We start from the raw sequence: 13,243 nt of genomic DNA, 5'->3' as shown, positions 1-13,243 counted from the left end.
TGCAAAGTTATTTGACAAACCGGTCATTTTCGGTAGTACTCGATGGAGTTGAGTCCAACATGAAGGCCATCGGGGCTGGCGTTCCTCAAGGGAGTGTGCTAGGGCCCACGCTCTACACCCTCTTTACCTACGATATGCCCAGTGGCTCTACAATTGAAGTCGCGGATCCCCACGACCTTACAATCGCCACTTTTGCAGATGACACAGCCATCTTGTCAAGAAACGAATGTGTCTACGGAGCTACCGACGTCCTGCAGCAATATCTCCACCAATTTGAAATGTGGGCCAAGCGCTGGAATATTGGAATTAATTTAAATAAATGCGCCAATGTGACCTATGCGCTACGGAGGGACATGTGTCCGGGAGTTTTCTTGCGCGGCCAATTGGTGACGCACTTCAACAGCCACAAATACTTAGGTGTGCACCTAGACAGACGCTTGAACTTTAACAAGAACATCACAAGTGTCTCTGTAACCCTAAAAAATAGAATAGGAAAACTAAGATGGCTTCTGAGGAGTAGAAATGCGTTGTCACTGAAAAATAAAGTCACCATTTAAATATCCTGCATAGCTCCCGCCTGGCGTTATGGTATCCAGGTATATGGCATTGCTGCAAAGACCAGTCTGTCAAAAATCAGGGTGCTCCAAGCAAAAACGCTCCGATATCTGTCTGGTGCCCCCTGGTATATGAGAACCTCCGACTTGGAAAAAGACTTAGGAGTGCCGAAAGTCGGGGACATAATAAATATACAATAGATCTCCCAGATCGATTTATATAGTTGACACTGTAAATTTGTATATTAGACTTACCAGTAGAATAAGTAGATTGTAAATATTCATACAAATTTAATTTAAGTTGTTCCAGATAATAACAGAAAAATTAAAATAAAGCTAAACTTAATAAAAAAAAAAAATAAAAATTTCGCAACTTCTATTCTTGTGTGTTTTTTTCTTTGCTATTTGAATTCACTTGACAAACTTACATGTTTTTGTGTTATTGCCTATGAACTTGGTGGGTGTTAGGACGTTTGGGCGCCAGTTATTTATGTGTAGTAGCAGGTAGCCGTGGGGATCCCGCGAAGCTGCTGATTGTGAATTCCAGGTCCAGCGTCGCTTCCGTGAGGAAGTCGATCCAAGGTGAACACTGATACGATTTTTATGATGATTACGTTGGAGGACTTGACTTCGTCCCCTTTGGTGATTATTGCCCTTGTGGTGCAATAATGTGATCAATAAGAACAAATGTTACGGTTATGAGCCGGAGTACGAAATAGACAACTTGTGTCTTCTTTATTAAAAAGCGAACTAAAGCTAAAGACAAATGCAAAACATAATTCTACTTAGCAAAGTCAAATGCGTCGCGCCATCGGACCACAGTCGGCATGCCGACTCAGCATTCTCAGCGTCGCAGCACACCAGCAAAGAAGTGTCATGCGATCGCTGCTGATTGTTGCCAGTGCAGAGCACTGAACTCACAATTTGGCGTGTCAGCATCATTCATGTGTTGTTGCTTAGTTGCTATAGTATTTATGTGTTAACTTACATACATGTATACGAATGTGTTAATGTCCCGCATACCAATCGACTGTTGAGGAAAGCCGCATTTATCCTTGTTTTAGTTTTACATTTTGAAGCGGTAAAAGCCTCGGACTGCGAACAAGGACGCTATACAGTCAAACTGCTCATTCTTGGTGCTTCTATCTTGATGTTGTTAGTCTTTATGATGCGATCAAAGTTACCGCTCGTCCGCTAGCTTAAAAATACTATCGATGAGACGTGCGCAGATACATACATACATATCTATATACTTACATTAAATAAAAATACACAATAACATAAGCCTACACTTATTTATAGTGATGTTACACAGTCTACTGAACTGACAATACACATACATATGTATTTCTGAACTTTATTTTCTTTTGTTATAGAGGGAGTGCATTTCAGTTCACATAGGGCAAGCTGGAGTTCAGATTGGTAACGCTTGCTGGGAATTATATTGCCTAGAGCATGGAATTCAACCTGAAGGACATTTGCCCTCTGATAAAACAATTGTCAGCGGGGATGACTCCTTTAATACTTTTTTTAGTGAAACTAGTGCCAGAAAGCACGTACCACGTGCAGTTTTCGTTGACTTAGAGCCAACTGTTGATGAAATTCGTACTTGTACATAGCCAACAACTATGCTCGTGGTCATCATACAATAGGAAAGGAAATTGTGGATATAGTACTAGATCATATCCGTAAGCTTGCTGATCAGTGCACTGGTCTTCAGGGATTTTTAGTATTCCATTCATTCGGCGAAGGAATAGGCGCTGGGTTTACCTCATTGCTAAAAGAACGTCTATCAGTTGATTACGGAAAGAAATCAAAGCTAGAATTTTCAATTTATCCAGCGCCACAAGTACGTATAAAGCAAGCTGTTGCCTTAGACTAGAGGCAAATATTTAGATTTTTATCCAATTTAAAGAATTTTTTTCGGATTTTGGGCGAGCGTACCTAAAACTAAAATTACATACATATGTTCTTTTTTATTTTTCAAGGTTTCAACTACGGTGGTCGAGCCATACAACTCAATTTTGACCACCCACACCACCCTCGAACACTCTGACTGCGCATTCATGGTTGACAACGAAGCCATATATGACATTTACCGTCGCAATTTAGACATTGAGCGTCCCATCTATATGAACCTAAATCGTTTAATTGGTCAAATAGTTTCCTCAATAACAGCGTTGCGCTTCGACGGAGCGTTTATTGTTGATTTAACTGAGTTTCAAACCAATTTGGTTCCATATCCACGCATTCATTTTCCCCTGGCAACATATGCTCCAGTAATTTCCGTTGAAAAGCTTTTCATGCTGAAATAACAAATGCATGCTTTGAACCCGCAAATCAGATGGTCAAGTGTGATCCGAGGCATGGAAAATATATAGCATGCTGCATGCTCTATCGCGGTGATGTGATACCTAAAGATGTTAATGCAGCAATAGCTACAATCAAAACAAAACGATCAATTCAGTTCGTTGACTGGTGTCCAACTGTGTCCAACCACCCACTGTGGTGCCAGGAGGCGATCTAGCGAAAGTTCAACGCGCGGTGTGCATGTTATCTAACACCACAGCCATAGCTGAAGCCTGGGCTTCTTTGGATCATAAGTTTGATTTAATTTATGCCAAGCGTGCTTTTGTACACTGGTACGTTGGAGAAGGTATGGAAGAAGGAGAATTCTCTGAAGCTAGGGAGGATCTAGCCGCTCTTGAGAAGGATTATGAAGAGGTGGGACTTGACTCAAATGCCTATGTAGACGAAGGTGATGAGTACTGAAGAATATTGTTACGCATGCTCGGAATGACTAACTACTAAATAAAGCTCTGTAAAAAATGATGATTTTACCAAACACTTTCCATTGACATGATTTTCGATTTTACACTCCACTGAATTTTCGCAACAAAATACCACATTTTAAAATTAAATATGTACTAAAACAATCAAATAAATATTATAATAAAAGGTTTTTTAATTTTGCTTTTTTAAACTTTATAGAAATAATGAAGCATACATAGTATCAAACGAATTTCGTCCCTAAATAAATTACCATTTGATTATTGCTCTAAAATACTTTAATTTTTGGATAAAAAGTTATTAAGCCAAGTTTCAATGACTGGCAAATTCTCTTTACTCCACAGTGCTTCTTCTCTTATGTTGCGGAGAGACTTTTCAATTATGTGTTGGGCACTCCCGAATTCTCCAGAATGCTTGTCATAAAGCTCCTTTACCATGTCATAGCCTTTTTGAGTCAGAAAAAACCCGGTTGCTGAACCTATTAAATGATCCCACAAATTGGTTTTATTTTTAAATCTGAAATATAAAATATAACGTTACTTCAAACATTTTTACATAATTAATGACTACCAATTGGTACGGCGATTAGATCAAAAACCCTTTTTCAAAATACTTTTTGTTGTACCGAACTTGCAAACAACACCCAATTTATTAGACCTGTCTTTATTGTACTGATGCCAGACAATATAAACACTATGGTGAGAACCGCCCATACATGTACTTGTTGATGCGAAGTCAGTCGTCAGCCTGCCTTTACCAAAGCTGGTCGATGCAATGATATACTAAGCTGCACTTTAATAGTATCAAGATTCATCGCACCGAGTGAGCTTCATGGGCGTTTGAGACCATTTTAGTGTGCCCAGATAGAGCAACACTGCTGAGAGTGGCAGCCGAACGCCGGCGTCGAAAGCCGAACGTTCAGTATGAAGCCGCATCTCGCTCTGCGCATAACGTCGCTGCGGCTGAAACATATGTGTGTATGCATGTGCCTCGCTCTCACTTATTGCTTTGCGCACTCGTGTCCATCTCTTTCTCCCAGCATAGCTTCTCACAAAACCCCGAGATCAACAAACATGTTTGTGTTGTGCGGATGTGCGCACAAGTACATCACGGCGTTTGTCGCGAGCCAGAGGTTTTTCAATTGTGTGCCTTTTGTGCCCGTGGTAGCAAAAGGCACACACATTCAAATACTCTATCATGCATTTTTTTGTCCAGTCAGGCATAAAGAGAAGAATCTGATCTATTTTTATTAAACAAACAAATAATTGACCTGAATGAAATATATATGTATATATTTTTTTTTGTTTACTGAAGGGATCTATTTTGCTTAAAATACAAAAATATCTATGTCGTATGTCTGCCAGGGTAATTCATTGTCTGCTTGTCGAAGAATTTTAAGAAAAGACCAAATATTGACAATGTACAATGCCAATGCACACGCACACCCTTTCGAGTAAGCAGTTGTGTGATATTATTAAAGGGTTTGGCCTGTTTATGGGCAAAATTGATATTTTTCACGCTTGTTGTAATGGTAAGGGTACCTGAACGTTGGCATGTATGCAAGAGCTAGAGACTTGAAATTAGAATTAGAATTGAATTAGAAATTAGATGTAGGTCCTCCTAGTGCCTGCGCAGATCGAGTTTGTTTACGATAATCGATAACTTGCCCCGATTCCAAGTAATCGATATAAATCTATATCGAAATCCTGTTTTTTGGGAAATTTTGGTAAATAATAGGACTAGAGTCACCAAACTTGACATGTAGCTTCTAGAATAGTATATGCATGTATTTGCATTTGGTGTTGGAAGATGAGGGTTCAGGGTATACCCTAGTCGCGAGCTCCCGACTAGAACCTCTTGTTTGAAAATCAAACTGTAGCATTTTGTTGTATAGCGTTAGTTATCTGAGTATTTATATTGTCTTTGGTCATGCGCTCAAATATCCAAAGATCGGCCTATCAGCTTGAAAGTGAATCAATGAAAGCAGCAGATGAAAGCAAATTCAACCTCTGATTTCGATTTTTGTTTTGGGCTATAGCATTTGAGCTTAACCACTGCACTTTTCTAAATCATTACACTGTGATGTCATGCGCAGAACAAGCGGTGGCCATTTTAATTATATTGTAAGTATATGTACGTATTTTGCTTCACAGACGCACACTTGTACTCCTGCTCCAAAATGAGACCCACATGCCAACAACTAGTAGGATAACAATAACATATTAATAAGAAATAAAATTTGTCTTTGACTTTAGAACCAAATGTTTATATACTCTGTCTTGAGATGGGATACTTTGCTAGTCAAAAACGAAAATTGATAAAAATCTGTCAGATCTGTTAGTTGAAAGTGAGTGGAAAATATAACATGTGGCTTTGAGAGTCACAGGCATTGCATTAGTGCAGTAGTTTATATCAGACTCTGTAGCCCAATACAAAAAGGAATAGTAAGGAATGAATTTATTTTTGTCTGTGTTTTACATGCCGATTCTTTTGATTTGATTATTGCTTGTTGTTCTTTCTGTTAGAATATTTTAATTCGCCAACAATAGTGTACATTTTCTTTATAAAGAACAAAAGCGAAAAATTATGCTTTCTAGACCTTACCATCAACAACATACATATGTTGCTTGGTTAGTGGTATTATAAAATCTAACGAACCAAATTAGAAAATGTAAGAATGCATGCATATAAAAATAGGTGGATGACAAACATTAAAGCATAAATATTTTAAGCAATTTAACGTGGGCAAATGCACGGACTTACTTCTGCCGAATCGGCGTCCAATAATCAGATAAGAAATTAAATAATGTGTAATAGCCGCTGGAGCTTCCGGTTAGTGAGGAAAAAATTAAGAATTGATCATTTTCGGTGAAATTGGAATGTTCTTCAAAAATCGACAATTCTAGCAGTCGGTAGATCTTTTCGGACTGGGTGGAACAACCAGCTAGCATCTTTAATAAATAAGTTCTTTCACTCTGTATTCGTGTTTTTGGAAACTGGATCACTCGTTCAAGTCCAAATTGCCACTCATCAGTGGAACCCCACTTAAAAACAGGGCAAATATAATGATTTGGTACCCTAAAATACAAGAATGTTATTGTGTAGAAGACAGAATCGCAGATATACTGACGGATTTTCCAAATTTGGGTTGGCTGCGTTTTGCCAGACTTTGTATACATTCATAGCTTCTCTAATACATGGACGAAAACCTGATCGACACAAAAATCTTTTAGTTAATGAGCGTAAGTCTTTCTTCCAGTTATCTTCTGTTTCAATTTCAGCTCCTAATTCCTCATATAAAGGCGTTAGAAGAGCTAAAACATATTCCTGAAATAATTAACTATATTATTAATGTTTATTAAGAAAATGGTGAATACTTGCCTCAAATTTATTATGAACCTCTGACATATCAATACGCCGACCAATTTGATCAATGAATGTGAAGACCGGATTCCATATGATATGATTTCGCTCGAATTTCATAAATAGTGTCATGTTGAAGGCAGTAGCAAAACTTAAATCGCCAGCGTAAGCGAGGTTCCAAGCGTCATGTAATAGTTTTGCCCTAAAAATGTTGCAAGTTTCAGTACAAATCGCCAAACAATTATATTTGATATACATATGTACATACATATCACTAAAGGAAACATATACATTGAGAAGGTAAGAAACTGGTGTTTCATAAATAGTGGGCTTAATAACATAAAAAATTGTATTAAAAAACAACATGAATAGAATGGACAATTAAGAATGTGTTATGGGAGTGACCGAATAGAGGATACTATAAGCTTTCTTCAACCTACGCCAATTTTAGCTCTCGCCAGGGGCTCACACATTATTTATTAACTATTTAATAAATAAAGAGTTATACTTATAAAGCAAGCTAGATAAAAACAAGTTAGAGACTTTTGTCGGGAGTTCCCGATTAGGTGATAACCTGAACCCTCTTCTACCAGCATCAAATACTTTTCCTTTAGATGTAATAAAATTAAATTTAAAAAAATAAAAGATTGCCTCAATTTGACACGAGTACGTAACCAACCGAACTGCCAGCCAACCCCTGCAAAACCGGCTAGAGGCTCTAGTCGGGAGTTCCCGACTAGGGGATACTCTGAACCCTATTCTACCAAAACCATGTGAAGCTTTAGCAGCAATAACAAGTAAGAGATTCTAGTCGGGAGCTCCCGACTAGGGTATACCCTGAACCCTCTTCTTCCAACATCAAATGTATATATATATTTTATTTAGAAGCAGCAATAACAAGTAAGAGGTTCTAGTCGGGAGCTCCCGACTAGGGTATACCCTGAACCCTCTTCTTCCAACATCAAATGTATATATATATTCTATTTTAGAAGCTATATGCCAAGTTTGGTATTTACCAAGATTGTCCAAAAAACAGGATATCGATATCGATTTTTATCGATTGCTTGGAAACGGAGTAAGTTATCGATTATCGGAAACAAACCCTATCTGCGCGGGAACTAGGAGCATCTACATCTAAAATTTCAAGTCTAGCTCTTATAGGTTCTGAGATCCTTGCGTTCATACATACGGACTGACGGACGGACAGACAGACGGACATGGCTAGATCAACTCGGCTATTTATGCTGATCAAGAATATATATACTTTATGGGGTCGGAGATGGTTCCTCCTGCCTGTTACATACATTTTGGCAAATACAATATACCCTTATACCCATTTTTAATGGGCTACAAAAAAATTAATAGTTCGCTCTATAGGACTCGAACAGCGCACTACTTGCCGCCAAGCTCTCTCAACAGGCATACCAACAATTCATTGTAAAACAAAAACAAATTATCGTAGATCGTAGAATATAGAATATTCGCATGGTCGCAAATGTAATAAGAATTTTTTGGTTAAAATTGGTGGCTCTTTCTAATTTATTTACTTTTTGATTTATGGTGGTTGGGCTGACGGTTCTGATTCTTATTTTGGGCCTACGCTGCATTTCTTGGCAGCATCGACAGCTTTGCTGTCGGAATTTTGTGGTTTAGCTAAAGAATTTGCATTCTTTGTGTTTTATTCTTAATTGGAAAAAAGGGTATAAAAAAATTCCCTTGGCAGGGCTCGAATTTGCAACTGACCGCATTACTTACTGTCGACTCTACTCAACAGCCACACCAGCAAAAAAAAACAAATAACAATACTTTCCCCGGTAGGGCTTGAAGAACTCGCGACAGACCGCACCACTTGCTATGCCTCTACTCAGCAGCCACACCAACAATTAAGTACTTATGATAAAAAAGGAACTAAAATAACATTACAAATAAAGATGCAATTACCATGCTATTAGAATGCGAAGCAGACGCGCATGAATGTGTGTGTGTACATGTATACAGAAATTCTTAAAGCTGCTGCCCCATTCAATTGCGCAGTTGCGTATAACTTTGGTTTTTCTTAACCGATCTTTATGAAATTTTCTGCAGTATATCTGATTGTACCATAGAGTATTTGTGTATTCTGAAAAAATCAATTGCATTTAAATTGTGGTTTAAATTAGTTGGCACTAAAAGTTGGGTTATTAACTTGATTTATAGCTCTGCGGTGGTAGCGGGGAGGTGGCGATAGGTATGAAATGAAAGATACTTGAAATATCTATAATATTCTAGAAGCAACATATCATGTTTAATGGCTCTACCTCTTATTATGTACCCGATTTGCTAAAAAAAACAGGATGTCGATATCGATTTTTATCGATTGCTTGGAAACGGAGTAAGTTATCAAATTATCGGAAACAAACTCGATCTGCGCGGGAACTAGGAGCATCTACATCTAAAATTTCTCTAGCTCTTATAGCTTCTGAGATCCTTTGGCTCATACATACGGACGGACGGATGGACGGACGGACAGACAGACGGACATGGCTAGGTCGACTCGGCTATTGATGCTGATCAAGAATATATATACTTTATGGGATCGGAGATGCTTCCTTCTGCCTGTTACATACATTTGGATTTTGCACAAATACAATATACCCTTATTCCCATTTTTAATGGGTTCAGGGTATAATAATATAAAGGAAAACATAGAACTTTCCACAAAAAAAAAAATACACACACACAATTATAGGCGTTGCTCAAAAAAATTATTTCATATCGCCAAAATCATGTCGCCACATATGAATCTGTAAAAATGCGCATCGTAGAAATAAGAAGGAAAAAGAAAAAGTAACTAAAAACAACGGAAAAACATTTATTTGAACGGATAGCATTATTGTTTTTCCGGTCAGCCGGGGTCTCTGTGGTTAATTAATGATTCGATTTTCTCAGTATGTGTTGCTCAATCAGAGACGCAGCGCTTTTCGTAGCATTGATAGCTCCAACCGATGTTGGTAATCAGAGAAAAGCCCCTCTGAGAAACTATTTCTTGCAAAAAATTAGTGAGTAATCTCTCAAACGTACGTAACGTGACGACAAACTGCGTACAGAAATTGCGAAAGATACAACAGGAAATTATACTGACCGTTTGTTAGTGACGCGAGCGCACATTGTATTATTCGCAAATTCTATGCGCAGTGGTCCAGTCGATGCTGTGCTGGGCTCTCTCGAAACAGTTTTAAGCCTTGAAACCATCATTGCCCGCCTCGATTTTACCTACAAAGATAAGCACCCCATCCATGGCGAGAAATCTAGGGAGGATGCACTACGGGTATAGTGTGTGCGTAGTGTTTGCCAAGTCCCTATGGATTGCCGCTTGTCTTGTACGGCCCTAGACGTTGAGATACTAGCTAAGGAAATATACCGACGTATAGAGGATTTCAGGGGTCGTGCAAATCTTGCTGTTGCTGCTTAAATACCTCGGATGGAGCGTGGATTCTTTCCCTTGTCACACTATACTGACACCATAAAAGTAATAAATAAGTTCACTTTCTGTAGTTATTACAAAAGGGCCAAAGGATGAATATGTATGCTCCACTTAAACGAAATAATACCCTGTTCTCTACGTACCCTACCTTGGCGGCACCTAAAAGCTGTCTTAGGCTCAAGATCACTTTTGTTCTAATAGTTATGCATGAACGTGTTCATGTCAAACTGGCGACAAAGCTGTCAAAAAGATTAAACGTTTATATTAAAATAACATCTGATAAAGTATTCATTTATTTCAATGCAAAATCTTATAACTAACCGTGACTTCATATCATTATCAATTGAATATAACAAAATAACAAAAAACAAAAAGAAGGCATATCTTCGGCACGCCGAAGATTTAATGCCCTTGCCGACCCAAGCTTTTCATAATGCTCATAGTGCTTTGCCAGTATGAAAGAAGGACAGGGTAAATTGGTAATGCCGACTATGGTTAAGATATCTTGAAAGACAGAAAGTTTTTCATAGAACTTAATTTTAGACCATATGATATAGATATAGGCCGATGTTGTTAGGATTTTGCATACGTATATAAGGAGCACAGACAAACTAATAGAAGCTGACTTTGGTTAAGATATCTTTTCGACCGATCGTTCCTATGACAGCTATATCAAATAGTGGCCCGATGTAAATAAGATTTTGCTTAGGGATCGCAGTGAGACCTTTAAATGTCGAGTTTGGTAAAGATATCTAGAAGAACAAACAAGTTTTTCATACATCAACTTAATTTTCGACCGATCGTTCCTATGGCAGCTAGATGATATAGTTTTCCGATGTTTTGCATATATATGGAAAGCATAGTTGAACTAATAAAAACTGAGTTTGGTCAATTTTTCTTGATAAACAAAATACTTTTCATATAAGAACATACTTTTCGACCGATCGTTCCTATGGCAGTGGTATGATATAGTGCTCCGATCCAGCTTGTTCCGACATATGTACTGCGTGTAACAGAAAGAAAGACTTCTGCAAAGTTTCATGACGATAGCTTTTAAGTGAGAGATTTAAACTGATCAAGAATATATGTACTTTATGGGGTCGGAGGAGTCTCTCTCACATTTCACGATAACATTTTAATACCCTCTGCAAGGGTATAAAAAGGAAGCCATTAATTTCGCTTAGATTTTCAACGCAGTGTGTATGAACCTTGTAAACCATCACGGAGCACTCCGAGCTGTTCTGGGTCTTTGAGTGTACTTGAAAATCAACAGCGGCTTCAGCGCCAATGCAGTAAATAGTAGCGCCGAATCGAGAAGAGCTCTATATTATCTTGCGTCTTCTATTTTAATGTCAGTGTGAAAGATAGCTGCAACTTACTCTTCCGGAATGCTTGCATTCGTAAAGTTTATCGTTTGGCTGGTTTGTGTCGCTCGCACTGCGCTAATCTGACATAAAAAAGTAGGTATAGTTTGCTAGTGGGAAACACCCCTTATTAAGACTCGCTGTGGCATCATGTTTCGTTAGGCCTGCAGTAACGGCCTGCTCAGGAATATTTTGTTTTACTTGGTTGGATGCGACAGCACAAGACAGTGGTCATAGCGAAGATCGAATCTACTGTACACTATACTCATTATACTTTTATGCTGTATTGCAGATATTTCCAATTGCTCATCTAATTCTGAGATAAAGGGACGGTGGGATCTAACGGCTTGAGATTTGCTTTGCTTACCAAATTGCTCGTGAGTCCGAATTTTATTCCGCAGTCGCGCTAGGCTGTCTATATTTAAATTCACCAGCTTATAGCGAAGCGTTGGCTTGGAACTCTGCGCCAAAAGATGTTCTAAGGATTCTTCATTTATGGGATTGCGTAGACGACTAACGAGTTATTCAACCTCGAATTGAAATTCTTCAAAAGCCTCCCCATCTCCTTGCCGTCTAGCGTTTATGGCTTCCCAGATATCTACATCAGTTTCTACTACATATTATAAAACTTTTTTCAAAATTCCTAGCAAAAAATATTCCACGTAAAATTTGAATTGCTACGTTGGTTTTGCCTCCAAGAAGCAAGTGAAAATGGTCGCACAAAAGACTGTGGATCCCATACAAATTTTGCTTTGCCATAGAGCCGACGCGGTATAAAAAATCTTTGGTAGATAATACGTATCTGGCTGCGTCAAACTTTACACACCAGTTCTAAATTATATTCGACACCTTTTGAAGGTGTCGTTTTGTTAAGCAATCCTAATACATTGATAGTGGAGTTTGTGTTTGCACGGCGAGCCTGCCGTTAAATCAATATGCCCTAAGGGCTCGTGACAGGCCCCGCAAAAGGGGTCTTGTTGCGTTCAGGCTTCAATAATGTCTTCGTCACTGTGTGTAACAGGCATGGTTGGAATTTAATTTACAAAGTTTCGAATCTTTTCATGGAGTTATGGTTCATCGCTTTCCAACTGAAAACTAACTGTACATAGCAATTATTATTGGTTTTTATCTCTTTAACATCATCAACTGTATCCTATTGGTTTCTATGGGTCCACATCTGATCTTCTCTGATTTATAAAGATCAAGCTCCCAAAACTAGTCGCAAGCGCGTCCGAATAAAACCTCAAAAAGGTCGGTTGCTGATTCTGTATGAGGACCGTTGAAATTTTAAAAAATATGGCCACTGTAACGTCTTGCGTTGGTCGACTAAATATTCATATTTGAATGCTGTTTGCGCACTGGGAGATACATTCTAGTCATTCAAACCAGTCTGAGGCTGAGTTGTAATCGCATATCCACGGACGGTTATCTGGGCTCGATATCATCGAATCAAAAACATGTTGTTTCATGTATATAAAACCTTGCCAATTAATTGGATGAGTTTACCAGAGCATGTTGCATGATTGACCACCGTGTAATAATGAGTCAATCTTTGGACCTAAATTTGTTGTTGGCTTGTCGGGCCTACGTTTGGCAGCAATTACTTTATGTAGTGCGTGCGTAGTGTTTGCCTAGTCCCTGTGGATTGCCGCTTGTCTTGTAAGGCCCTAGATGTTGAGATAGGGGTACCACTAGCTAAGGAAATCTAC

At 38.5% G+C, this 13,243-nt stretch overlaps 2 protein-coding genes across 3 annotated transcripts in view; one reads left to right on the top strand and one right to left on the bottom strand.

The window, feature by feature from the left end:
* The first annotated feature begins 1,002 nt into the window (after window positions 1-1,002).
* LOC115760358 (tubulin alpha-2 chain) lies at window positions 1,003-3,326 on the top strand. The gene is given in 6 exon segments (XM_030701647.1): window positions 1,003-1,011; window positions 1,931-2,159; window positions 2,162-2,403; window positions 2,543-2,855; window positions 2,858-3,040; window positions 3,043-3,326. Coding segments are annotated over 6 exon segments (1,260 nt in total).
* Window positions 3,327-3,525: 199 nt separating this feature from the next.
* Window positions 3,526-13,243, bottom strand: part of LOC115760422 (aminopeptidase N) — a 259,648-nt gene continuing 249,930 nt past the window's right edge. For both annotated transcript variants that reach the window (XM_030701730.1, XM_030701732.1), the window contains exons 10-13: window positions 6,726-6,909; window positions 6,475-6,671; window positions 6,108-6,422; window positions 3,526-3,860 (exon numbers count right to left, since the gene is read on the bottom strand). In XM_030701730.1, coding sequence (XP_030557590.1) covers window positions 3,623-3,860; window positions 6,108-6,422; window positions 6,475-6,671; window positions 6,726-6,909 — 934 coding nt within the window. In that variant the 3' untranslated portion in view covers window positions 3,526-3,622. The remainder of the gene's footprint in view (window positions 3,861-6,107; window positions 6,423-6,474; window positions 6,672-6,725; window positions 6,910-13,243) is intronic.

The sequence above is a fragment of the Drosophila novamexicana genome, unplaced genomic scaffold (genome assembly GCF_003285875.2).
Source record: "Drosophila novamexicana strain 15010-1031.04,08,12 unplaced genomic scaffold, DnovRS2.1 tig00000434-arrow-pilon, whole genome shotgun sequence".
Taxonomy (NCBI): domain Eukaryota; kingdom Metazoa; phylum Arthropoda; class Insecta; order Diptera; family Drosophilidae; genus Drosophila; species Drosophila novamexicana.
Note: the sequence above shows the minus strand (reverse complement) of the source record. Positions and strands in the feature narration are given on the sequence as shown.